General features: G+C 37.2%; 2 protein-coding genes, 4 non-coding genes and 1 pseudogene across 7 annotated transcripts; 6 read left to right on the top strand and 1 right to left on the bottom strand.

The window, feature by feature from the left end:
• Positions 1 to 1,893: 1,893 nt before the first annotated feature.
• On the top strand, positions 1,894 to 3,059 carry LOC126595867 (GDSL esterase/lipase At4g16230-like). 2 transcript variants are annotated; one of them, XR_007613735.1, is made up of 2 exons: positions 1,894 to 2,176; positions 2,748 to 3,059. XR_007613735.1 is itself a non-coding variant. In XM_050262255.1 (2 exons), exons 1-2 carry the CDS (start codon positions 1,980 to 1,982, stop codon positions 2,969 to 2,971), a joined length of 393 nt encoding a protein of 130 aa, XP_050118212.1. In that variant the 5' UTR covers positions 1,917 to 1,979; the 3' UTR covers positions 2,972 to 3,059. The 2 variants fall into 2 exon arrangements, 1 of the variants encoding a protein (XP_050118212.1); XM_050262255.1 differs by having other exon boundaries at positions 1,917 to 2,148.
• A 5,379-nt stretch (positions 3,060 to 8,438) lies between these two features.
• On the top strand, positions 8,439 to 12,054 carry LOC126596965 (probable protein phosphatase 2C 42). The gene is made up of 4 exons (XM_050263689.1): positions 8,439 to 9,087; positions 9,518 to 9,888; positions 10,747 to 10,983; positions 11,434 to 12,054. Exons 1-4 carry the CDS (start codon positions 8,751 to 8,753, stop codon positions 11,644 to 11,646), a joined length of 1,158 nt encoding a protein of 385 aa, XP_050119646.1. The 5' UTR covers positions 8,439 to 8,750; the 3' UTR covers positions 11,647 to 12,054.
• A 1,754-nt stretch (positions 12,055 to 13,808) lies between these two features.
• LOC126598239 (U2 spliceosomal RNA) lies at positions 13,809 to 14,004 on the top strand. The gene has a single exon (XR_007614755.1). It is a non-coding gene; the product is annotated as a U2 spliceosomal RNA (small nuclear RNA).
• A 1,609-nt stretch (positions 14,005 to 15,613) lies between these two features.
• Positions 15,614 to 15,809, top strand: LOC126598240 (U2 spliceosomal RNA). The gene has a single exon (XR_007614756.1). It is a non-coding gene; the product is annotated as a U2 spliceosomal RNA (small nuclear RNA).
• Positions 15,810 to 15,905: 96 nt separating this feature from the next.
• On the bottom strand, positions 15,906 to 16,959 carry LOC126595695 (uncharacterized; annotated as a pseudogene).
• Positions 16,805 to 17,000, top strand: LOC126598235 (U2 spliceosomal RNA). The gene has a single exon (XR_007614751.1). It is a non-coding gene; the product is annotated as a U2 spliceosomal RNA (small nuclear RNA).
• A 3,481-nt stretch (positions 17,001 to 20,481) lies between these two features.
• LOC126598241 (U2 spliceosomal RNA) lies at positions 20,482 to 20,677 on the top strand. The gene has a single exon (XR_007614757.1). It is a non-coding gene; the product is annotated as a U2 spliceosomal RNA (small nuclear RNA).
• The last annotated feature ends 7,024 nt before the right edge of the window (positions 20,678 to 27,701 follow it).

Here is a 27,701-nt window from a genome sequence, read left to right as displayed (position 1 = left end):
GAGACCATGAGGATGTTGAAGAAGTTGAACTTGAAGATTCTATTCAAGTTGAAGAGCAAGTTTCACCTCAAGAGTCTATTGCAAAGAACAGACGAAGGAGACAAATTACCAAGCCAGCTCGGTATAGTGACTATGTTGCTTTTGCTCTTCCTATTATCATTGATGATATTCTATCCAATTTCAAGGAAGTCATTGAGAGTGAGGAGAAGAAGAGGTGGTGCAATGTCATTGGTGATGAGATGAATTCTCTCTTGAAGAACAAGACTTGGAATTTAGCTAAATTGCCTAAGGGCAAGAAAGCCATCGGTTGCAAATGGGTGTATGCCAAGAAGGAGGATGCTGATGAGAAAAGCAATGTGAGATTTAAAGCAAGATTAGTTACTAAAGGGTATGCACAAAAGGAGGGCATTGACTACAATGAAATATTTTCTTCGGTTGTGAAGCACTCCTCAATTCGTATTATGTTAGCTCTTGTTGCACAATATGATCTTGAGCTTGTGCAACTCGATGTGAAGACGGCTTTCCTACATGGTGATTTGAATGAAGAGATCTATATGTGTCAACCGGATGGGTATATAGTGAAAGAGAAGGAAAATTTGTCTTGCAAATTGAAGAAATCACTTTATGGCTTGAAGCAATCTCCAAGGCAATGGTATTTGAGGTTTGATAAATTTATGAAAGGCCAAAATTATTCTAGAGGTTAATATGATCATTGTGTGTACTTCAAGAAGTTGCAAGATGGGTCTTTCATTTATTTATTGATATATGTTGATGATATGTTGATTGCCTCAAAGAATGTTGAAGAGATTGAGAAATTGAAGAAACAAATGAAGAACGAGTTCGAGATGAATGATCTTGGTGAAGCGAAGAAGATCCTTGGCATGGAGATCATTAGAGATAGAGAGAAGGGTTTGGTCAGTTTGAATCAAAGACAATACCTTGAGAAGTTGATCCGGAAGTTTGGAGTTCATGATTCAACCAAATTGGTTAGTACCCCTTTGGCTCCTCATTTTAAATTGAGTTATCTACAATGTCCTAAAACTGATAAAGAGAAGCTGCAAATGAAAAATATACCATATGCAAATTTGGTTGGTAGTTTGATGTATGCAATGGTATGCTCTAGACCAGATATTGCTCATGCAGTTGGCATGGTGAGTCGATATATGCATAATCCAGGTAAAGAGCATTGGCAAGCAGCTAAGTGGATATTGAGATATCTCCATGGTACTCGAGATGTTGGTTTATGCTTTGAGAGGGATGACTCTGGTATTGGTCATTTTGCAGTTGGTTATGTTGATTCAGATTATGCAGGTGATCTGGATGGAAGGAAGTCTACTACAGGCTATGTGTTTACTATGGCTAAAGGACCAGTTTGTTGGAGGTCCATTTTGCAGTCGTCTGTTGCCTTGTTTACTACAGAGGTTGAACATATGGCAGTTGCTGAAGCTATAAAGGATGCCATTTGGATACATGGGCTGATTAGAGATTTGAGGGTTGATCAGAAGCAGGTGGAGGTATATTGTGATAGTCAAAGTGCCATTTATTTGGCTAAGTATCAGGTTCATCATGCGAGGACCAAACACATAGATCTGCGTTATCACTTTGTTCGTGAAATTGTTGGTGAAAGGGAAATCATTCTCCAGAAGATTCCAACTAAAGACAACCCGCTAATATGTTAACTAAGGTTGTTGGTGTAGCCAAGTTTGTTCACTGTTTGAACTTAGCTCACATTATGCCTATATAAAGAAGGCGTTGAGCAGTAGGAGTTTTGGAACATTTGGCTCGGCATGAATTGTTCTCTTGCTAGTGTTTGGGGTGATTTTTTGGGTCAATTGTGTTGGTTGGCTTATCATGGCGTTTTCGGAACTTGGCCAAGGTGGAGATTGTTGAATGGTGGCCAAGTGGCCATTACCTTTTGGCTATTAAACAAAAAAAAAGAAAAAAAAAAGAGACATCATGATGTTGTTCCTTGCTTTGTGATGATGACAAATGATAATGTTGGAGAAAACTTTTTTTTCTTTGGCCCATGTGGGAAGTCATGGGGTGACTTAAGGAATTATTTAGCAGCAATTGCTGCTTTTGTTGTTATGAGAAGAAAACAGCCGCAGAAGAAGAAAATAGGAGGGAGCAGCAGAAAGAAGAAGAGAGGTACGCAGCTCCCATATAAGAAAGAAAGGTGATTTTCTTTCTTGGTTAGTTCTCACTCAATCAAAGTTGTATTTGTGTATTATCTTTGAGCTTCGTATAGAGAAGAAATTATTCATTATATTTCTCTTTATTTGTTTATTTGGTGTGTGAGAGCTATTGGTTGTATTGGGGTTTTGGGTTGTGAGCTTGTCAACACTTTGTAAACTTCCATTTGGTTGATAGTGGATTATTGGGTGAGCTCCTACTGCTCCGAGGACGTACTCCAGTTACACTGACTGTTGAGGAACCTCGTTAAAATCTTGGTGTCTTTAATATTTTGTTCTTACATTTCATTTGATATATTTCCTGTGGGTTAGCTTGAGTTGGTTCCAAAAAGGTTTGGTGTTGTCATAGCACAATAGGAGGGACCTTGCGCAAGCTTATAAGAGATTGAGCGACTCCCCATGTTGCCAATTATAAGCTCATGCAAGGTCCCTCTTCCCATCGATGTGGGATTCATTCTCAACAGACAATGAGAAGGCCATATGAATATTTTCAATTTTTCCTTACAGATCGAAGTGTAATGCAGTGCTGAATGTTTTTTGTTATGTTAAATGCAGGTTTTGTGAATGCAAATTCTGCATGCTGCCATGTGGCGGGGCGCTTCGGGGGTCTTATTCCGTGCGGCCCTCCGTCCGAAGTTTGCAGGGAGAGATCTAAGTACATATTCTGGGATCCCTACCATCCTTCTGATGCTGCTAATATAATCATAGCAAGGCGTCTCTTGTATGGGAACTCCAATGACATTTCGCCCATCAATGTTCTCCAACTTATTCAGTCTTAATTAAATCTGTTGGCTAAAGCAAGAGAACAAATCAAATGAATGATGTTAATTCTTCAGTAGTTATTTAATTATTATTTTTCTTCTTCTTCTTCTTTTGGGTTCATAATATATAAAACTCATTGTTTTATAGGGTAGTAAATTAGTAATTGCAAAGCATGGTTGCAACTAAAAGAAAAAAAGACAGAAGAAAGAGTATAAACTATTGCCCAGAAGAGCTTGTTGATTATATTATATTTGTTGTAATAAGTAATAACAAGATTCATGAAGAAATAAAAATCATGATGGAGGTTTGAAAATTAGAGACTTTGAGACACCAGATTTTGTTTAATTTAACATCTGATAAATGAAAGACAAGTGGTGGATTGTCTTAGTAAATATGACTTTCTTTTTTAATTTATTTTGTTCCGCGTTCAAATTATATATACTCCAATTTCTTATTGTAGATTATAATAATATTATCTCATGTAATAAATAAATAAAAAATGAGAGACATATAGTGGCCTCTTCTCCATCCATACATCCATATTATCCCAATTTAAGGCATACGTAGCCAATTGGGCTACCTTATTACAATTTCTAGGATTGGATGCAGTGAATGACAATTGAGTCACTAAATTCTAAACGCTTGATGTCATCGATAGGGGCTGCACGATCAATAACATAGTACTCCGGACCATGTGTTAGAATTCACTCTACACAGCTTTTGCATCAGGCTCCACCTCCACATAAATTGAAGATGTCTAACTGCCACTTTCGTCACCTTCGGCCCGAAACATCCAGCACATGACTATTAGTTACGATGTCTAACCATCTCTTCCAACCATCATTATCACATGACCCATCAATGTTTATTTTGAGTCGAACTGCCATTAATTTCGTCACTTTGGACGACAAACATCCAGCACATGGCAGAATCCATTAATTTTCTCGATTCATTTCCTACCTAATGATAATCAATTTTATGCAACGGATTCATTGCTACTGTAGCATCCTAGACTACTAGTCACACAATCATATCCCACATAGAAGAGATGATGATGCCTTCATTAGTGAATCTTACGTCGTAAAAGCTCTTTGCAACGAGAGGTAGAAACTGATGAATGGCTTTCCACAAAAATAACTTGACTTTGATACATACATAGATAACATATTTCAACAAATATGAAACATGCGTTGAATACAATGCAAACTACCATGCATGTCAATAACACTCAAGTACAAGGGAAGACTTGCATGCATACCGCAATACCCACTCTCTTCACTAATGAAAAATGTCATAAGTTGAAACATAGATGGCTTCATCATTTTATACTCATCTGTTTGAACTTGAAAAATGTACCAAACCAGGAAAGAACTCGTAAATCAAGCGATTAAGAGTATTTACTTTGTATATATGACTTTTGATGATGTGTCGCGGTTTGTTTATATAGATTGCTACATTTTTAATATAGAAAACTTCATTTTAATCCTTAACAAAGATGACTTTTAGATTAAAACTATGAGTAAGATCAAAATCTAATTTTAGTCCCTTGATACATTAATAACCTCATTTATTAATTATATTTTTATTTTTTAATTATTTATCTTTTTCTTCCTAATTTTTAATGGATTAATTTTATTTGATTATAATTTTCATTTTTATTTTATTATCGTAATATATTTTGTTGTAAACATTTAGATAAATTATTTTTTGTCATACAATATATTTTGATGTACTTTGTCTTCTTCATTTAGGTACATTAAATTCATTATAATACATTTCGGTGCATACATTTAGGTGCACACATTTTGGTACATAGATTTCGATACAAATATTTAAGTACATTATATTTCGATACATACATTTCGGTACTAACATTTAGGCGCATTCATCATATAAAATTAAAAAATTCTTTTTTGGTCAAAAAATAAAATAAAATTTGTAACTTAATAAATTTAAGTATTTAATGGGAGACATTAAATATTTTGAATTAATGACAAATTAAGGGATTATAATCAATATGTAATCTAAACCAAGTTTAAAAGTAATTCTTAATTTCTGAATGATTTATCTACATACATGAGTAGGGGTTTTAAATAGTCTAGGCATGGAACAACCTTCAACCTTCCATGAATAGGTTACTAAGCATGAACTTAATGTAAGACTAATCATGAACTTAAATGAGAACATGAACCATCTTTGAATTAAATATGATGAATGCACCATGTAATAATTAGACGAGTCCAAATTTGGTAATAATTAGACAAGTCCATATTTGGTGTCATACGCTTCTGCTGCACAATAACTTGTCCCCGATTTCTCTTCGTCTTCGCAGCCATGATAAGGAGAAATGTCTACAACATTGAAGGTTGCTAATACTCCATAGTCTCCTGGAAGTTCAATCTTTAAGCATTGTCTCCGACACATTGGAGCACCTTGAAAGGACCATCAGCTCGTGGTTTCAGCTTCCCATTCTTACCTCGAGGGAACCTTTCTTTGCGAAGATGAACCCACACCAAATCTCTTTCTTTGAATGTAGCCGGCTTCTTGTGCTTGTTGGCTTGCCTTTGATAATTCTCATTTTGCTTAATGATACGTTCCCACACCTGTTGATGTAATTTCTTTATATACTTGGCCTGTTCTTCAGCAGCTCCACTAAATTGATAGCTTGTGGGTAGTGGAGCTAAGTCTAGAGGACTTATTGGATTTCGTCCATAAACTGTCATGAAAGGATTATAACCGGTTGTCTGATTGGTAGATCGATTGTAGGCAAATGCAACTTGAGCTAAAACAAGATCCCATTGATGAATATTTTTACCCACCAAACTTCTTAACAAATTTCCCAAGCTTCAGTCGACCGCTTCCGTTTGCCCATCCCGTTTGGGGGTGATGGGAAGAACTAAACTGTAAAGTAGTGCCTAGCTTTCTCCAAAGAGTTCGCCAAAAATGCCCAACAAACTTACTGTCTCTGTCAGATGTGATTTTCTTTGGAATGCCATGAAGCTTGACAATTTCTCGACATCGTTATAACTCCAATAGGTCTGGAGTTGCATGATATTGCTAATTTCCAAGCGAAGTCCCCCGAGACAATGAGAAATTGTTTGCTCCTCTGGCTCAACAATGCTGCAGAGCATTCAGAGTTTGTCAAATTTTGTTGTATACTCCTCCACAAACAAATCTTTTTGCTTGAAATTGTGAAACTTAAGAAAAGAATTTTGTCGATAATTTTCTAGTAGAAATTTCTTCTTCAATTCTCTCCTCATCTTTTCCCATGTTACAATTTTTCTTTTAGCTTCTCGAGCCTGCTGCTTCTTGAGATGTTCCCACCAAATTGAAGCATGTTTCTTCAATTTGATAGCCACCAGTTTCACTTTGCGATCTTCTGCCACATCCTTGTAATCAAATATTCTTTCCATGGTATTGATCCAATCCATGAATTCTTCAGGCTGCATCTTGCCTTCAAATTCTGGAATGTCAACTTTGATATCAAAATTTTGTTGAAAATGATGACGTTGTCTACAATCGTTCTCATCATCCAAGACTTGATCATCACCACCACCAAAAGGATTCTCCTCCTCTTCATCGGATCCATCATTCTCTGTTTCATGACGGGGATCATCATGTTCCAGAGGCTCATAGCGCTCAAAACGCTGCTGAAGCTACTGCACTTGTCTCCTTAGGTCGTCCATCTAAATGTCACGTAGATGTCTCTCATGATGTGGTGAGTATTGGCAAGCTTGTCGGCCTCCACGACGCCCATGCCTCCCAACCATGATCGGATAGAGCTCTTATTACCAATTTGACACCAAATAACGGAGCTTAAAGAGAAACCACAAGTGAACACTCAAAGATAAGCAACTCGCCACTCTAAGGAATCCACCAAAGAGATAAGAGTTTACGGATAGGAAGAAAAACACTCTTCACTAAACCAAGTTTAAAAGTAATTCTTAATTTCTAAATGATTTATTTCCATACATGAATAGGGGTTTTAAATAGTCTAGGCATGGAACAACCTTCAACCTTCCATGAATAGGTTACTAGCCGTCACAGGATGTTGTCCAAACATATTGGATCATTGTATATCAAATCCCGGAATGTTGGAAACTTCGTTGTTAAATTGTTGAAAGAAAGGTTGTTTGATGTAATAGTTCGTAACACAATAAATTTGAAACCACTACTAGTTTACCGGACCATGTACTAATTTATGCAGAAAATATCAGTGGCCTGGGAAACAAACTAAAAAATTAGTTAATCAATTACATTAACCACAGGCACACAATCTTCTGCAAGAATTGAGACCGGGGATAGCTAATGTCTATTTTTCCGGCAATATCTTAACATGCATGTTAGAAGGTAGGGGCTCCTATGGTTACATCAAACGAGTCACTGGAAACGTATATCTCCAGCCACAACGGACTTTGTTGAACCACGGTCGTTTAGGATTGACACTCTGCTACCCTAACAGTCGTTGAATCGGACCCAGTTTTCGCCTGGCTATGTTGTTTTCGGGGCAACTTGCTATGCTGAGAAATTTGGAATAACCAAGCAAGCACCGTGGTTTTGGATCATTGTGTATGGTGGAGCTTAAAATTGGTCATCTGTCTCCTATTCTGCGACAGTACAGATAGCGAAGGAAATTGATGACTGTTCGTAGAGGAAACACTCTTCCGATCCACTTGCAAAATGCGCAAGACAAGCTTCCGCTGCGCAAAGTTGTTAGAGTAGCGGTATTCTTCATTTTACATAAGATTAATCCGATTGTAGAACAAATATTTGATTATTCATAGATCATCGATAATGCGTGGATATTATTTATCGTTATTAAAATTTACATATATGTTGTATGCATCAAGATTGTGATGCGCTTAAATCCAATATGTTGGACTGAGCAAGCGATACATTGTGGAAAGAAGACAAATTGGCCTTGAGCTATAAGATCGCATAGGTACACACTCTTGCAAAGAAAAAAACAAACACTTTCCTCTTAGGAATAAGCATAAAGCAACAAAATACTTTTGCTCAAAAAGAAAGCAACAAATAAAGAGAAGTGCCCAAGATGTCAAAATTTAAACCAAACGTAAACGACTGAGACGTACTTTGTGAAAGTTTGTAATTCAAATAGTAGAATCTACACATCTTATATATTTTAGACAAAAAAATGAAAATATGTTTGTCTACAAGCATAACACCATTTCAAGGATATTTAGAGCTATTCGAATTAGGACTTGATAAAATTTTGTGCTTCTAATAGTTTGAGTAGTACCACATGCGTAATTGTACTTAAATTGTATATAACATTACATATCCTAAACAACAAATATATAACTGAATATAAAACCAAAAATTTTACGAATAAAGATATATATCTTGTCCACTTTCCCATGCCTTAAAAGTAAAAAGAAGAAACATTGACTTAATTTCTTAGTGGAAAAAACAAATTAAAAATAAAAAATAAAAAAAACTAAAAAAAAAAAGAGAAAAAAAGAAAGAAAGAGGCGATGAAGGGTGACACCCAACAAGAGGCTTCCCTACACCATCTTCTGCCCACAAGACAGCCGAGGACGAGGCCTTTCCTGTTCCTCTACCACCGAACACAGCCCCCCTGCCATCACTTTTCTCTATCCTGCGCCTCCCCTCTTAACCCACCCCCACCCTTAACCTGCGCACCTTCTTCCCCCTATACCTTCCCCTCCCAATTTCCATTAAAACCTAGGATTCCCCTCCTCTCAACCTCTTCCCCCAAATTCGGAGTCCTGAAGGGTCTTTGGGTTTCGGGTTAGGGTTTTTGAGAGATGTGGGATGCTTCAGGCATTGATGAATCTCCTCTCTCTTTGCTGGAAGCCATTTGGGCGCAGCGACGGTGAGGGACTCGGCTCTGTCGGAATCGTCGGCGCTGCGAACATCTCAGGCGGCGGTGGAGGACGAGATGGCAAAGATAATTTGCTTTGGTTCCGAGATTTCGGAAAGTACGCGTGGGGCGATTTCTCCATGGCGGTGGTCCAAGCCAATCAGGTGCTCGAGGACCAGAGCCAGATCGAGTCTGGACCCTTTGGAACCTTCGTCGGCGTATACGACGGACATGGCGGCCCGGAGACCGCTCGATACGTTTGCGACAATTTATTTAAACATTTCCAAGGTTCGTGATCCCCAACCCTCTCAAATATATATGATTTTTAGATTTGAATGGCATGGTTTCGAATTCGCCACGTCTTGGTGGAGAATGTGTGATTGTTAATTTGTGGATCGGAATTGTTAATCGTGATGTTTGTTAAAGCTGTGAACTTTTTGTTAAAGTTGTGACTTTGATTGGTCTTTGAGTTTGGATCACGGATTATCTCTGCATACAATGCCTTAGAAAGTGGAATATATATCTCTGCGCGTAGAATTTGCTAAGCGAGTAAAAAAATTGTGGGACACTGCCTGGTTCTTCGTTGTAATGCATAGTTTTCGTTTCCTATTGTTTTTATTTTACTTTAGTTGGGCAGTTTTGTGGTCGGGTTTCCTGTTTAACTATTGAAGAATGAGCCGCTCTTATGTTGGCTATCTTAGGCATTGTGTTTATGCAGCAATATCAGCGGAGTCCGAAGGTGTTGTGACGGCAGAGACTATCCAAAATGCTTTTCTCCGAACAGAGGAAGGGTTTACTGCCCTTGTTTCGGAGCTGTGGGGTACTAGACCCCAAGTAGCAACTGTTGGGTCATGCTGTCTGGTTGGAGTAATATGTCAGGGGACCCTATTTGTGGCAAACTTGGGAGATTCACGGTGTGTGTTGGGGAAGAAAGTGGGCAAGACTGGGGAAATTGCTGCGATCCAGTTGTCCACTGAACACAATGCAAATCTCGAGGAGGTTAGGCGTGAGCTGAAAGATTTGCACCCACATGATCCTGAAATTGTCGTTTTAAAGCATGGAGTTTGGAGAGTAAAAGGGATAATCCAGGTATTTTTTATTTTATATTGTTCATCTGAAAGCTAATTAGTTAAGGTGTGCATTAATCTGTAACTACCTACAGTTATGTCATTGGTGTTTCTGTTCTACTACCTGTTGTTTCTGAAGCCAATATTTTTCGAAATGGTGCAAGAACCCTAGTCCTAGCCTCCTAGGTATTGTGCATGCAGTGTTTAGTCTGAGCATTTCTATCCTATGTCTGTCATGCATCTGCAGTGCTCTATTGCATCTTATGCTCGTCCTGTTTAGGATCCAGCCATAAGAATTACTGAAAGCTTAGAATTGTGAAGGATTAGGAGTCCCTTTGATAAGCATTTTGAACTAAGATAGAGTAGTCTAATTTATCCATTAGCTTCTAGCTTTGTTTATAACTTGAGATAACACCCTTGCTGATTCATAATATCTTCAATAAGTTTGATTTTACCTGATTCAACCAAATTTTGTGAGGTAAATGGGTTGTTTTGCAAGGTCTAATTGAAATCATGGTTGTTTGTCTGATAGGAAAGAGATAATGAACTTAAAGGTTGTTGATTTGTTCCCAAGTTCAAATTTGCCCCAGTGCCAAGTTTTTTTTATTAGATGTGTATCTATTTTGCAACAACAACAACAAAGCCTTTTCCCACTAAAGCCTGTATCTATTTTATTTTGCATTTGTTGAAGATCATAGGAGTTCAAATGTATAAATACTTTGTATTTTCTTAGATCTACATAAGCCTGTTATCTTGCTAGAATCCTTCTGGAAGGAGATTTTTGGGCTATATTATGAATGCTTCGTTATAAATTTTCATAAGTTTGTTCATTCTTAAATAGTGATGTTTTGTGATAACTCCTTGCATTTATTTGATGTAGGTATCTAAATCTATAGGTGACGTATATATGAAACATGCACGGTTTAACAGGGAGCCAATTAGTGCAAAATTCAGACTTCCCGAACCAATGACCATGCCTATCTTGTCTGCCGAACCAACCATTCTTTCTCATCCCCTCCATCCAAATGATTCTTTCCTTATATTTGCTTCTGATGGTCTATGGGAACACTTGAGTAATGAAAAAGCTGTTGAGATTGTCCACAATCATCCACATGCAGTAAGATTCTGACCTTTTCAGTTTTTAGTCATATTAAATAATTCTTATTTTCAATCACATTCATGTCATACTTTCTTACCTGCCTTGGTGTAGATCAAATGTCCTTAAAGAATGATCGTTATAGAAGAAGTATATTTGACTGGATGCCCGGACAAAACATATAGGTTTCAATATTCTTGAAAATATTTATCTTTATTCCTCGCTGTCACATTTTTATCTGATATTGGTGCTTGTGCTGACTTGAGTTTTGAATACCTATTGAGGGAAATATAGATGTAAGGATAAATACTTTGCCCTTTAATTTGCAACTTAGGGAAGTAAAAAGAAACATTGGCTTTGAGCCGATGCTTTAAGCATTTTCTAGTATCTGATGCTTATTGTGTATATCTGTTTTAATGAGATTATATGCTGTTCTTGATCTCTGATGCTGACTAGTACCCGTGTTGGCAGGGAAGTGCCAAGCGGCTTGTTAAGACGGCTCTCCAAGAAGCTGCAAGGAAAAGAGAGATGCGATATTCAGATCTTCGGAAAATTGACAAGAAGGTCAGACGCCATTTTCACGATGATATAACTGTCATTGTTTTATTCTTAAACCATGACCTAATATCCAGAGGCACAGCGCGAGAGCCCCCAGTATCAATAAAAGGTGCCCGTGACCACTGATACGTTTATGAAATCAAACATGTCTCTGCTGCCCCTGATTCTGATATGTGCGTGAACGATCATCCTACTGTCGGGAGAAATAATTTCCAGGATGAATTGGCTAGACAGACCACCGGGATCCGGAGATGATGCTTGGTTTTTGAAGAGGCTTTGCAAGTTTAAATGTCAGAAGAGTAACTTAATTACAGAGTCGTATAATTCCATGTTTATGTCGTATCTTAAATGAATGTTGTAGTTGGTTTGGTTGCCTCTCGGAAACAGAATGCGAGAGCTGTAGTGTCATTATAACTTTTTTCCTTCCAATACAGCTACACCTCTTGTTTTATTCATCACCAGGGAACTATTTTATCTGCTTGTAACAGCAATTGCATCCTTTGGAAATGGCAAGAGCAAGACATTTGAATTGAATTTGGGCAACTCCATCCGTTGGGTATGAGCAAGGGCAAACGCTATTACTATTTATTTATATACATTTTCTTTTTTTAATGTTTTGTTGGCTTTATCTTCCCCTTGTCGTTATTATCTTATATTTCCAATAAGATTTTTTCGTCATGTGTGATTATTCATTAATACTACTCGCTCAGACTTTTGATGAGATTCTCAACCATTTATGTAGCGTCAGGGGCAAAAATCTTCTTCCACATGTGTTGCACTTTCATCTCTTTCCCGCGATCGGATAATGAGTTACTAGCACCCAAGTCTCAAACAAAGCAACGTCCTTTGGTGTAACGTCTTATCCGATTGATCAACTTGCTTTCTCTCTCCCTTTTTTTTTCCTTGTAGCAAAAGTACTTGGAAAGAGGAAAACAAATATAAGAGATTGTAGTAAAAATAAACAAGGTTCTAAAAGATGCTAGGCGCTAGTCATGCGGCCGGATGCGGCCTAGCGTCTAGTTAAGTAGATCTATTATATTTTGTGTAAATAAATGTCTATTTATACTTAAAATATAAATAATTTCATCATAAACTACAAAATATAATGATATATATAATATGAAGTATTGGAATATAAGGGAAAAACATGGGAAACAAGCATATAATGTGTGTTCATTTAAGTATTCAATAAGTCTCTTACAATTTATTAAAAAAAAATACAAAATGAATGTTATCTATTTTCTGTCTAAGTGAGTAGCAATCTAGGCGGTTGCCTAGGCGAGTTTGGGTGGGCTAGGTGCATGCCTAAGCAATATAGGAGGGCGCCTCAGCAGGTTTAGGCGTCATTTCTTAATTTTCAAACGCTTAAACATTAATCAAGACGGAGGCCAACCGCCCAACGCTTAGGCGGAGATTTTTAGAACAGTGAAAATAAATAATGAGTTGTAGTGTGGGGAATAAAGAAGATGGTGAGTTTTTATAGACTTAATTGTTCTTTTTATTTTATTTTTTACAATTAGATTAATCATGATTGTTCCATATGGCACAACAATAGGATTTTCGAGAAAAAAAATAACCGTTTAGAAATCCAACAATCTAAGACACGCAGGGTAAAGAGCCATTGGACTCTGTCGGCTAGCGTATGTCGCAAGGCCCACCCTCCACTGACTAATGTCATCCATTGCCAATGGAAGGGCGGCCAAAAGTTGGGTGGGCAGCACAACGGCCTTGACGGAGCCCCCTAATCGCCATGGCCCGCTGAAGCAATTTTTTTTATGTTTTGGGCAGTTAAACGGCTCTTACCTCTGCTGGGAACAGCTGGAATTGCTCTAATAAGCGAATCCAATAAATATATGTTGTTTATTTCAGCATAAGTTGGATTAGAGCAATTTGCTCTCAGCAAAACATCAACTTTCTTAAACAAATTAAACTACAGCAGATTGAAATGGTTCCGGCTTGTTTCTGCATTCTCTTAAACAAAAGCTTTTGCAGATTCGGCTTCCCCCCTGAATTTCTTGTTTCCAGCTCTATCTTTCAAACCGAACCACGGAGGAGAAGCAAAGATGATGCAGCCAGGAAGAGGACGAGAAAGAGGACTGGCTGATCTCATCGATCAATCCCATGTGATGTTACATTCCTGGTTTTGGCCTGAGAGTGGTAAGATGTAATTGTGTTAAGAGTGCAAAGTTAGAAGCAGCGCTACAAGAGACTATGGGGGGAAACCCACATCGAGGAGGTAGGAGAGTTAAGATGTGGGATAAAATCGAAAGCCCGACAATGAAATAAGCATACATTTATCGGCCTTTTGGTTAAGATCAAATGTAGTATATGTTCTTATCAGTTTAATATCTGATACGTGGACCATTGGTCCACATGATATTAAATTAATTTTTTAAGAGGAAGAGTCCATCACAATAGCTTGCTATTGGGGTTTTTATGGGTCGCCTAAGTGTTGCACTACTTCTTGGGCCTGGCACACCCCATCAAATCAAAGTATAAAATTTGACGGCCCAACCCAAGCAACTTCAGGAATATGCAAGCGCTCGTGTTCTTCCCAAAGTTGAGGTTTGTTCATGGAGAATTTGTAATGACACCCTCCCAAGCAAACCTCACTAGGAGGCACGTGGATGATCGATGATCTGACTTGCCTCCTCTGTGGTTACGTGAGCAAGAGCGTTATTCTAGAGTGTTATTCACTCTAGATCGTTTCAGCAATTCCTTCTAATTAGAGAAATAACACAACGAGATCTCTCTAAAAAATTCATCAAATAAGTTGATTGAGCACAACCAAAATTAACTTTGGAGAATAGATGACTACAAAATACCTCTTTGTTTCTATTTTGTTTTTCTTTTTAAGTATTTCCTGAGCAACACATGAGTTGATTTAATTTATTTGCGTTGTGCCTTTGGCAGTCCTAAGAGACGAGGGCAGGGACCGTGTCGCAAAACAAAGTCATGATAGGAAACGTTGCGAGACAAGGTCACATACAGCTCTGGGACTCGGGATGTGAAAGAGCGAGATGAGGCATATTGTTCTTTCGCGAAAATTGGTGTCGATTTCTCACATGGGAGAAGCTATCCCAGTAATTTGGGCTCTGAGTAATTTGGGATACAATTTTTCCTCTCCTGTTGTTAACTTTACTACCAAATGATCCCCTAAAGATGTTAGATTGCATCAGATTGGAATGGTATGATATCATGCGGCATGTTTCAACCATGGCATTCTGCAATCTCTTCAGTGAGTTAGAAGCATTAACTAGTTTAGGAACATAAACCTTTGCAGATTCCACTTACCCATCTAGTTTCTTGTTTCGAGCTCTGTCGTTCGAATCGAGCCATGGAGGAGAAGTACCAATCTCCAAGATGCAGCCAGAAAGAGGACGAGTTGAACTCAACTCGAACTCTTAACTAGGAAGAACATGACCAATGGCATGGGTATGATGATTCGGAAGGGTTGGATGACGAGTACTGGCCCAGCGATGGATGGAACTAATGCATGCGGAAGCGTGGTGGAATATGATGATGATACGTAGCATCGACAAGACATGAAGTGAGTGTGACTAAAGTAAAATGTAATGAGTTATAAAGAGAGATTACCACCCATTATTGTAAAAAAGATACAAAAGAGTATAATGTTTCTTAGTCCTTGGTGAGGTTCGGGAAATTTCCTCCCTTGCCTATAAATAGGTGTGCTTTTGCTTTGTATTCTTAGACCGAGTTGAGCATTGAGACTTTTAAGAGGGCTTAGTAGTAGAGACTTGGTTGAGCACTCATACTTGGTTCACCAAGCATTGTAAGATATTGAAGTATCAATAAAGAGAGTTTGCTTGTATAATCCTCTTTGTTCAATCCTAATGTGGAGATCCTAGTGTAAAGCTTAGTTTCGTTTTAGTGTTAAGTTTTATTTTTAATTTTGGATTTTGATGATAAGACATGGTTTTGTAGGCCTGAGAGTGATTAGATGTAATTGTATTAGAGTACAAAGTTAGAAACAGCACTGTAATAAAGTATTACAATCTCACATCGGCCAACTTATTAAATTAGAAGAGTTAATTTGTATAAAAAAAAAGGGAAGCCCAACAGCGAAATAATAACACCTTTCTCGGCCTTTTGGCTAAGATCAAGTGTAATATCTGTTCTTATCAGTTTAATATCTAATACGTGGGCTAATAGTCTAGACGATATTAAATTAATTTCTTTAAGGTGAGAGCTCACTACAATAACTTGATATTGGAGACTTCGTGTGTTATCTAAGCGTTGCACTACTGCTCGGGCCTGACACAACCCACCAAATCATAGTTTAGTCTTTAACAGCCCAACCTAATTATGTTTTTGTATTATCACAGTTTAGGTTAGAATTTAGAAGCCAAACGTAGCCCATTACTCAAGTATTTATTGGAACATTTGACAGTTCCCAACCAAAGAAACGGCCCATCTTAAGTGCCTGAAGGAGATGCTCTGGATAATCCTTGATACAAGCGACGTTGTGCTATGATTCCACTGAAAATCCCAACTGCTACATCAATCCCTCGTTCACTGCACTCCCCACTGACACATCTGCTGCAGAGTCTATGCAATCAACTGCAACCAATCGCAACCAATCGTTTGTCAAGCAATTAACATCAATTTAATCCAATATCTAATCTCACTTAGTTAGCAAAAAAATCAGTTAAATTTTAGTTAATTATCTCCTGCAAGAGTGTAAACCAGATAAAGGTTCTTGATATCAACCACATCCTCGAAGCTTGTGCCGCAAATGAGCTTGACCCATTTGTCATTCTCAAGAGATTTTGCTGGAGAGGAGGTTTTTGATGGAATCCCAACAGTTCTTATGAGATTCTTCGCTTCTTCAAGGCCTTTGCTGCTTGTAACCTTCACTTTGGCTGAAATTTTAGCACAAAACTTAACTGTTAGAGAGAGAGGGAGAGAGAGAGAGGAGAGAGAAGAGACCTTGGTGTTGGTGGTGCGGAGAAATTGAAGCATTGCAGAAGAAGTTCAAAGTCATCATCTCAAACATCCATTAACGGATATTTCCCAGGAGCTGTAGTTTCAGTTATGTACTTTCACTAATTTTTTCTATTTTTTTTTATCTTATTAGCTTAATCCATTTGCTTTTCTATGTATGCTTTGCGGGAGCTGCGGAGAGGCTTTAGGTGTACTTGGGTTGAAGTACGTGGACAGAAAGAGTACTTCGAAATAGTGCATTAGAATCCCACATCGACCACGGACAAAAGTAGAAGAACAAAGCTGCGTATAAAAACGAATGCCCAATATTGACATAAGCATACCTTTCTCGGCCTTTTGGCTAAGATCAAGTGTAGTATCTGTTCTTATCAGTTTAATATCTGATACGTGAACCAATGGTTCACACGATATTAAATTAATTTTTTAAGGGTGAGGACTCACCACAGTAGCTTGCTACTGGAGTTCTTGCGTGTCGCTCAAGCGTTGCACTATTGCTCGGGCCTGGCACAACCCACCAAATCCTAGTTTTAAATTTTCATGGCCCAACCTATGTTAAGCAATACCAATCAATAGCGATGCATTAGTTCATTTTTATTTTTGACCTTCTCTCCTCATGCCAGCGCCGTATGTGCTTTTGAGATTCTCTTCCTTTAATTTTCCTAGGGTCTTCACTTTTTAATTTTCACACAAGGTTTCAAAAACGTCAACACAGCCGTTTTAGTTTCTCACTTGTATATATATATTATCCCCTTTTATTTCTGAAATTGAAGTTCCAATTAGCTTTTGGCAATACCATCTACACTTTGCTGTTTGTATACGTTTCATATCCCACATCGGCTGCACAAAAAACGTGGGAGAAACAAGATAAGTATAAAATACAATACAACATACTAATGTGTAAATATGGATGTTCATTATTTGGTATTTGGTTTGAGGGAATAATATCATATCTATGTAAGTCATTGTTTATACATGCATGATGTCATTTGTACAGACATAAAGTAATTCACACAAATCAAATAATGGATATCCATATTTATAACAACTCATATATGTTTAAAGTATTTTCTTACAAACTATAAGTCTTTTCTGACAAACTCAACACCCAGTAATTCACACAAATCAAATAATGGATATCCATATTTATAACAACTCATATATGTTTAAAGTCTTTTCTTACAAACTATGAGCAAGTCTTTTCTGACAAACTCAACACCCAAGTAGTAAAATTGGGACAATTTCTAAGCACTTGCTATTATAAGTATGAGTGAGGCCAACTTTTTTGCAGTGTTGTTGCTATTATAAGTACGGCTATATGAGTAAGACTAATTTTTTGTAGTGTCAATAACAACCGTTTGCAAAAACAAACAGAAACCAAATGCCATTTACTTTCACTAATAGTGCTTTAGTTTGACATTGAACTTAAGAACAGATCTATGATTCTCTATATCCATGGACTCTGTTTCCATAATCCCATACCCCTTAACAAATGTAAAATCCCCAGTCCCAGAAACAATTCCAGACTCTCTTCCCTCCATTGAATAATGGTTGGCTCCTTGAATTGCCAGACTACTTCCTCCATTTTCTCCATCCATGGATATCACATTCTTAGTTTACCTTTATACAACTGTTGACCCTAAAAACTACCAAGCCTATATGGCGCGCATGCGGAGTAAATAATGAGTTAACTACGTCATTCGGTTATGTGCGAGGTGTGCCAACTCAACAGCCGAGCTCGGCCGAGGAGTAAAATATGATGATGTCGCATTGAGCGCGCTGCTAACTTCTTGATCTTGCAACTGTAGTCGAGAAAGGAACATATCTCGGCCTTCAGGTTCTTGAGCCTAAAGACAAAGCTGCTAGTCTTTACAAAGTTCACAAATCGTCGATGTCAGGTTCGGTCACGGTGATTATATTTGTAAGAGTATAAGCACATCAAACTGGTACCAGACTATATGGACACAAATACTTGAAAGAGATGTATGTCTGGATGGTAAATGTGATTCGACCGTCGGAATGCCGAAATCTAAAGTGTACTTGTGAATATCCAATCATAAAACAACTCAACGTTCAATGCCGAGCCTAGTAACCTGTAACACCTCACTTCGCCAAGAAGGCTGATGAAATGACCTCTACCAATAAGAACTTGAAAGTCCTTGTCGACCAAGACTTGGATAAATAATCAATCTGTCTCGAAGCAGTGTTGTTTATCCAAACTGAAAGTGCTCATTGATTGGCTGATTCTACGGCTCCAATGATGTTTATCTAAACTGAAGATGTCGTCGGTTGCTTTCACGTGCTACTTATCAAAACTGAAGATGTGTTGGCAAGAAGAATGAGGAGAAGGATAAAATCTCAAAGGTTGTTGAGAGGCTTTGGGCAGGGCAATTTGTGTGTTGAATTGGAGAGGCTCAGCACGTTGCACAACGCTTCATATTTATAGTGATGAAGAATCTGATGAGTTTGAGCATATAACATGGCTTTTCTTGATAGCCACATATTTTCACTCTAGCCCAATGAATGACCAAGTGATAATGCATTAAGTCATGCTTCCTACTTCAACCAGGATACTCCCTTCTCCATTTTATTGTCCAAATGCACTCATGCAATCCGTTGCAAATCGCGAAGTGTAATCATTATCTCACGATTATTCCATCATCTTTGACCATCCTGATCAGTACCAAGCCACGTGCATGATAACACTTAATCATCATCATTATCACCAAACTTGAATTGGATAATAACAGTTTCAAGAAATCCAATCCCATCTTGCATGCTTCATTATTTGATGTCGTGCCTTAATGCATACCCCCATTTATCTTGTACAAGAAAATATCAAGATAATTTATCATTAAAAAATAATTATTATGATGAAAAATCATAATATTATCCTTTAACAATAACAAAATTATCTTCTTGATATCTAATGGTGTGGAGCTATGCTCACTCAACAGCCCTTTGCACGGGCCGTTTGTGTAAATTTGGGTCCAAACAACAACTTAAAAACTATATCATATTCATAAAATATGATTTGTTTATGCATTGTTAAAACCTAACACACTTAGTTTAATTAGCAATATTTTTCTCTCAGTTGTAGAAAAGAGGTTTTTAGCTCGAATCATTCATTTTCTTAATAAACAATAACAAAAATGAATGCACTTAAAAATTTATAAGGTTCATATCTATCACGTGACTCTAGGTGACAAAAGAAAATATGAGGCCATTGAAAATGGGAATCCCTTTGGATATTTTCAAAAAGTTGACCTAGAGTCCCAGATAATATTTTCAAAAAGTCTCCAACTGTTGTTCGCCAAAAATGGAGATCCTTTTAAATAAAGGCTTATATATGCAAAACCTAAAATATCATCTAGAACTAGGTTGATGTGAATGATGGAACTAATGCATGCAGAAGCGTGGTGGAATATGATGACGACACGTAGCATCGATAAGACATGAAGTGAGTGTGACTAAAGTAAAGTGTAATGAGTTATAAAGAGAGATTCTCACCCATTATTGTAGAAAAGAGACAAAAGAGTATAATATTTCTTAGTCCTAGGTGAGGTTCGGGAGACATCCCCCCTTGCCTATAAATAGGTGTGCTTATGCTTTGTATTCTTAGACTGAGTTGAGCATTGAGACTTTTAAGAGGGCTTAGTAGTAGAGACTTGGTTGAGCATTCATCCTTGGTTCACCAAGCATTGTAAGATATTGAAGTATCAATAAAGAGAGTTTGCTTGTATAATCCTCTTTGTTCAATCCTAATGTGGAGATCCTAGTGTAAAGCTTAGTTTCGTTTTAGTGTTAAGTTTTATTTTTAATTTTGGATTTTGATGATAAGACATGGTTTTGTAGGCCTAAGAGTGATAAGATGTAATTGTATTAGAGTACAAAGTTAGAAACAGCACTGCAATAAAGTATTACAATCTCACATCGGCCAACTTATTAAATTAGAAGAGTTAATTTGTATAAAAAAGGAAGCCCAACATCGAAATAATAACACATTTCTCGGCCTTTTGGCTGAGATCAAGTGTAGTATATGTTCTTATCAGTTTAATATCTAATAGGTGGGCCAATAGTCCAGACGATATTAAATTAATTTCTTTAGGGTGAGGGCTCACTACAATAACTTGATATTGGAGACTTCGTGTGTTATCTAAGCGTTGCACTACTGCTCGGGCCTGACACAACCCACCAAATCATAGTTTAGTCTTTAACAGCCCAACCTAATTATGTTTTTTGTATTATCAGGGTGCGTTTATTGCACCGGACTGTCTCGGACTGGACTAGCTGCAGGGACTAAGCTGGTCTGGCTTAGACTAGACTAAGTTGGACTAACTTAGTGAAGCGTTTGGCGCAGTGTCGGACTAAGAAGCAGGATAATGAAAACAGTATTGTTCACCAGATTTGTGTTTGCTTATACTAGAACTACATTATTGTTCTATTTTAATAGCTAAAAAACCTATGCCCAACGCCCTAAAATTTTTGCCATTGTGTAATAGAGTAATGCTACAAATCTCATGATCTGGGTTAATTGGAGCATATTTTTGCCATGTATATTATGAATCTTAAAAAAAGAGGACAATTGTTTTGTTTTTAGTACCTGCTAATATAAATGAAAAGATAAATACATATCCTAATTCAAATGAAATTGGGCTTGGTGTATAAAACGGTTTTACCACTTATTTTCCCTCTGATATTTTGTCTAGTTACAAAAACAATCTCAATTCTGTTAGAACACAGAGCAGGCTCCACAAGTATTCCAAGTTTAAACAAGAAAACAAGAAAACAAGAAACAAATCAAGAGGTACAAAAAGGGCCAAAAATTTTCATCGAGCTACATATGTTTTTATTTTTGTTTTTCTTTTACAAAAGTCATATTACGGGAGGGAGATACACAAACAAAGAACCTTGAATGTGAGGGTAAACTGGCTTAACCACTATTAAAGGAGGCAGTACAACTAGAAGTCCCTTGCATCTCCATTTTCTTTAGATTGAAATGTTTTTGGGATTAACCCAAAAAACTCACATAGATTTCTACCCATATGTTCTTTTAAACGGAATTTTTTTTGGGGATTGGACCAAATTAATATTGTTATAAATATTTGTTACAGGGGGACAAAGCATCAATTGTTGGGGGTGCCATAAACTTTGTGAATGAGCTAGAGCAAATTTTTCAGTCCATGAACAGCAACAAGAGGAGCAAGCAACAGCCTTTGGCTAACTTCTTCACCTTCCCACAATTTTCAACTCGTGCAACATAGAATAACAACTCAGCAGGGGTCCAAGCAAATGAGTCGAATACGACTCAGTGTAACAACAACCAGTGAGCAGCAGCAGACATAGAAGTGACCATGGTATGGTCTCGAGGGTAACTGGTTCTTGGACTAAATCTGAAGAGAAAGAAGATCTCCATAATTTACAAAATACCAGTTAATTATAGTATAGCATTCCAAAGTAGATCTCCATAATTTACAAAATCCTAGTTACCATTAGTCAAACTACTTCATAGTGCAAATCTAAGTTAGAAGCCATAACACAAGATTGTACGATTAATAAAATACATTCATGTCAAAAGGCACCACATAATATACTTATCCGCTTACTTTGTCACTTAAAAGCCTTTGGACGAACACTTTCTTGAGTTCCGAATTGATTGCCCTGAACACTCCCACATTTTGTGGTTTTTCCAAAATAAGAGTCAATGCATCAATTTGTTCCATAGGATAAAAACCCATTGCTTCAAGTTCGTTAGCTATGTCACTATGATTTGCAGTACCTTGAACCATAGCTTCAATTACCATTTGCATCCTCTTCCCACTTTCAACATAAAATTCTTTCAGTCCACTGATAAGGGCCTCGGTTCCATCACTTGAACTTCTCATAGCTCTTTTCCTCTTTCTTTGGCTATTTTCAGATGGAGTGCTTTGTTGGCTTTGTTGGTTCATTGAAGAAACAAAATTTTCACCTCCAATATCACTTGCACCAACTTGATCATGACGTTGTTCCTCCATCATTTCAGCAAGGGTTTCGGCTACATTACCCGTAGCCCGATCTTTTCCAAATATATATGCAAATCTATCATACAGTGGAAAAGGTTTGCTTCTCCATCCATCGGCTTCTTTATTTTTCTAAGATTATATCAACATAGCAAAACTAAAATTTAGTATGCGTAACAAATATAGCAACAAGAATATAACTAATGTATAAATAAAATAGGATATGAACCTGCACATAAGTTTGCCATGCGTCATCACTGTCAACTTCAACGCACTTTTTGACATCATTCCATGCAAATCCACTTGTGTTTATCATGTCAAGGAACAAACTATATGTTTTTTTCCATTTCTTCAACTTTGACTCAATATGTGTAGTTGCCTTTATATTTGAATTAGGACATAAAACATTGACAGCTTTCGCTATTTCAATCAAAGTACCTTGTTTGAAAACACCTGTGTCACACCGTTGCTTCCGAGCAACAAAATCCTCAAGAACAGATAGTAATACTTCTTCCTCAAATGCTTCCCATTTACGCATTCTTCCTTTTGGCTATTGAGCAGCATTCAAATTATTGTCGTTATCCATACCTAAACAAAAATTATTTGAATGTACTAAAGTACAATACAAAGAATTAATTTGCATAATATAAAATCAATTTGCATAATATCCAATTAATTTGCATACCATCCAATCAATAAATCGAAAGACATTCACTGATGAGCAATCTAATGATTTTGCTATTATCCAACATATGCATGATAAAAAGGAAAACTAAAATAAAATGTTATTATTAACACATATAGCTAGTTCGGTTGCTGGTTCCTAATTGTTCTCCGCTCATTATACATTTCCTGAGCCATAGCATTCCTTTTTGCAGTCCACTGATCAGATGTTTCAACACTACCAACATATTCACCTTCTTCTGTATTTTGTCCATCTTCTATTATTGGCAAATTCTCCATTGGATCTACAAACATCTCTTGCCCAATAAGATTATGTTGTAGGCAACATGCGGTAATTATTCGACCTTGTGTCCTTATCAGATAGAAAGATGGACTTCTTAGTATAGCCTACCTTCCTTTTAGCAAGCCAAAACAGCGTTCAATTATATTCCTTATCTTAGAATGCTTCATGTTAAAATATTCTTCCTTATTAGAAGGTGTTCGTCCCTCCCATTTAGATAAATGATAATGTATTCCTCTATAGGGTGCAAGAAATCCTTCACCATTTGTATAACCACCATCTACAAGGTAATAATAACCTAATAAAAAAGAAGAAGACCTTATTAGTATTTTGTAGTTCACAAACAAAACTAGACCTAACTTACAAAGTTGAGACTAACTAATAGTCTTACCCGCTGGTACCTTAAAACCATTAGGCCTAGTAATTGCATCATGTAGCACTCTAGAGTCTGATGCGGAACCCTCCCACCCCGGAAACACATATATGAACTGCATATCTTCTGAACACACACCTAACACATTAGTTGCGACTCGACCTTTTCTTGTTCGGTATCTTGGTTTGTCAATTTCAGGTACATGCACATCAATGTGTGTTCCATCTAATGCTCCCAAGCAATTCTAAACAAAAAAAAAAAAGCTTTTGTTAATTTATACAAAAAGAATGAAGAGTTAAAGCTTAGGGAAAATGAAAAAAATTATCAACATACCTTAAAACATCGCCACCTAAGATCTGTATAATCAATAGGCACAGGCTGAGGGACTTTTAGTAGGATACCTTGTAATCGCAAAATTCCTTGCAATACATTATTGAAATATCTACTTATAGTCTCTCCCGACCTATAAAATCTACCACCAACACTACAATTCTTAGTATGATGTGCTAGTATTTGTAAAGTCATACACACCTACTCCTCTACAAACACCAAACCATCCGTTTTTACCCTCCCATCTTGACGAAGTAAGTCACATAATATGCCAAAAGTCCTTCTATCCATTCTCAATTCGTTGACACATTCAATATCAGTATTCCCTATTATACCATTCAGATAACACAAACTAATCTCTCGTCTAACAAGTGAACGGTTAGTCAAAGTGCGTCGTTCAACATGTCTTTGTTCAACATGTCTTTGTTTGGCCCTTAGCATCAGCAACACAAGAATCGTACAAGTGCATATTGTCTCAAAATGAGACATCTCTAACAATAAGATCAGTAAAAGCTTCCTTTGATCCATATCTATCCAAACAAAAAAAAAAAGGAAACAAAAAATAACAACATTATATATGTAATATTTACTGTTATTAAGGGTGATGGAAATGAAGTGATTATGATATGAAATGAACTAGAGCAAAAGAAATGGTATACAAAGAATTCTGAAACAACTAACTACATCAACAACCTAAAAATAACCAGCCAAGTCACAGTTAATCTTGGATCAACAAATATACGGTTGATGTTGAAATCCCATGAAAACATTATTCTTTGTGTGAGTTGGTTGCCTCTTTGATAGGGGAAAAAGACAGAGTCTCCCACATGTAGCATGTGTGTTAAGATTAGTCAATTAAGAAATCATGCCCACAGAGCTTCATCCAAGAAATTACTTTGTTCAAGATTGGGGATTAAACAATGATAATTGATACTTAAGCTCAAAAACCTAGGAGATTGCGTGGGTTGTGAATTGTGTTAAGTTAGGATTAGGGACCCTCCGATTGCCCAACAAGATCCTACCTAATGCCTCTAGTTCATTTCATGAAATGTCAGAGACAATACTTAGAGAAAAAGAGAACCATGTTATTCTTTCTATTTGAATGACATCCCTTATCAAGTAAACATGTTCTTGTACTGTCAACACAACAACATCATAAATACGCCAATCCTTTGTCAACTTCACAACATCAACTATGGAAATGGTACATTAAATTACAATCTTAAGGTAGCAATCATAATGCATATAGACTTCACTATGAACAAACAGTTTGTATGATAAAAACCAGAAGAAGACCGCCTCCTTTATTGAAATTGATATCTAGGAAAAAAACTTGTAGTTCAAACTTATTCATCGAAAACACAGCATTCAACAGGAAAAGAAGCTATTGTCATCCAATTAAACATAGTTCAAACTTGTAGTACACTCTTTTGAAGATATTGTCATCCAATTAAACATGTAGGACACTGGAATTGGGGATCTTTACCACCTAATTAAAGAAGTGTATTTCTAAAGTTAAATTCATACGATCAAATATCAAACAGCCATGAAGTTTTACAAAATGGTGGGTCCTTTTTTATTTTGCCTAAACAGTTTGGTTTTTCTATAATATCACAGAAGTCATATTCATAGAGATGCAACGCAAACTTTCACACATCCAAGGACTACATTCAATAGATCCATGTCGAAAATTGAACTATGGGTTTAGGAATTATACCTTCTTATAGACTTGAGGGTTTTCAGTCATTTGTTACTTGTTTTCCCTTGGGTTCTGAGTAGTGGCCACTTCCGCTTATGCTCATCTTCTCTGCAACCAACAACCACAGAATATTGCAGTTCAGCATCAACCCTACACGGTACAAAACATTCACATTGTAATATCATGGTTGGGCATTGACAGGACATATGGAATTTCCTCCTGCCTATCTCCAATGCCATTCAAACAAGGTGGTCCGAGGAAGGTAAAAGGAAATCAAAAAATGCAGAAACAAAACCAAACAGAGGATACGACTTCAAACATAACCACAAACCAGATTCTTTCATCACTTGTCACGTGAGATATAGCAAGGCTTAGTTGTAAAGCCATGGTCGCAAGGCTTAATTATAAAGCCATCATAGTTAACAAGTAGTATTTTCCTATGAATGAATAGAGTTGTGAGTGTTTTTTATTCACTTTAAAAGGAAGGGTGGGCGGGAAGTGGGTATATGAATCCAAATGCATTTAGGATGCATGCTAGTTAACCCTCCTGCCATATAGAAAGTCCAAAGTATGAAAGGACACGAAATTTTCAGATTAGCTGGTTATAAGAACAACTATGGAAATTCATTGGGTGCACGTTATAACTCGACTTGTATGCAATTGCTCTCACTTTCATATACTTCCCAGTGGCACAAAAGTAGAGTAAATTTTATGCCAACTAAAAATGTCTAATTCATGGCCCATGCACCAGTAAAGACAATCCTTTCACTAGTCATCTCTCCTTGTTATCAGAAGAAATCTTTACGCCTCTCCCAGAGAATCAAACAAACAAATAAAATGAGACCAAAGACGAAAATTCTTGCAAAAGTTTCTCTAAAAGCTGAATGAAGATATTTAGAGTTTCCACTTTAATCCAAACTCCATAAGCCCTATAAAATAGGTCAGGATTTTAATGTCAAACATGCCTAGTAATACAGATCTCCTTATATATGCCTTCAGACTAACACCTAATTTTCTCAGAATCTCATATAAAGAGTGCATAACAAAAATTTCTTCAGCTCACATAAATTCTCATCCAAACAATTCACAAACATCCAACCCTACATGAAATTTAATAAAATAAAAAAGAGAAACTAGTAAAGATTCGTGAACCAAGAACATAAAAACAAAAAACCACACAGATTTATGCTAACATAACAGAGATGGAAGTATGTGTTCCTTCTGCAAAAGAAACTTGTCAATTTTATGGCCAAGCATGGTTTCTGAGTTCGGATTTGAAAGAAAAGTTGAAATATGAAAACCCCAAATTCTAATCTCAATTTGACCCAAACATCAAAACTCTAATTTGTTCAAGTGCAGAGGTCTATGATTGAAAATTTCTCAAACCCAAAACAACAAAATCAAATAAAGCTCAGTAACATCACGATCTGCAAAACAAATTGAAGAAATAAATCGAAGTTTCGAAGTTTACCTGACAACTCAAAGCATATAAGGGCGGGCAGATGCAGATGAGGGAAAGACGCAGAGATGATGGTGTGGACGACGACGATGAAGGAGCAAGCAAGGATGACGGTGAGGGAGCAAGCAAGGATGACGATGAGGGAAGACACAAACGCAGATAAGACCAGCGACTCTCTCGCGGTTCTCTCTATCAGAACAGCGAAGGGCTTACGAGTCCGCCAGAAATTGGGGATCCCCGTTAAGAACGCGTAAGAAGGTCTTTAATCCGAGCGAGTCCGACCTAAGCTCATTAAACCTAATCCTGGAGCAGACCAAACAACGCACTACAGTCTAGTCCAGTCCAATCCTGCCTAATCGGGTCAAACAAACGGGCCCTCACAGTTTAGGTTAGAA

The sequence above is a fragment of the Malus sylvestris genome, chromosome 13, assembly GCF_916048215.2.
Source record: "Malus sylvestris chromosome 13, drMalSylv7.2, whole genome shotgun sequence".
Classification (NCBI taxonomy): Eukaryota; Viridiplantae; Streptophyta; class Magnoliopsida; order Rosales; family Rosaceae; genus Malus; species Malus sylvestris.
Note: the sequence above shows the minus strand (reverse complement) of the source record. Positions and strands in the feature narration are given on the sequence as shown.

Coding starts and splice junctions, on each gene's coding strand:
- LOC126595867 (XM_050262255.1), top strand. CDS start 1,980: ATGATGACAAATGATAATGTTGGAGAAAACTTTTTTTTCTTTGGCCCA. Junction 2,149..2,747: donor CAGCAGAAAGAAGAAGAGAG/GTACGCAGCTCC, acceptor TGTTAAATGCAG/GTTTTGTGAATGCAAATTCT.
- LOC126596965 (XM_050263689.1), top strand. CDS start 8,751: ATGCTTCAGGCATTGATGAATCTCCTCTCTCTTTGCTGGAAGCCATTT. Junction 9,088..9,517: donor TTTATTTAAACATTTCCAAG/GTTCGTGATCCC, acceptor GTGTTTATGCAG/CAATATCAGCGGAGTCCGAA. Junction 10,984..11,433: donor TCCACAATCATCCACATGCA/GTAAGATTCTGA, acceptor CCGTGTTGGCAG/GGAAGTGCCAAGCGGCTTGT.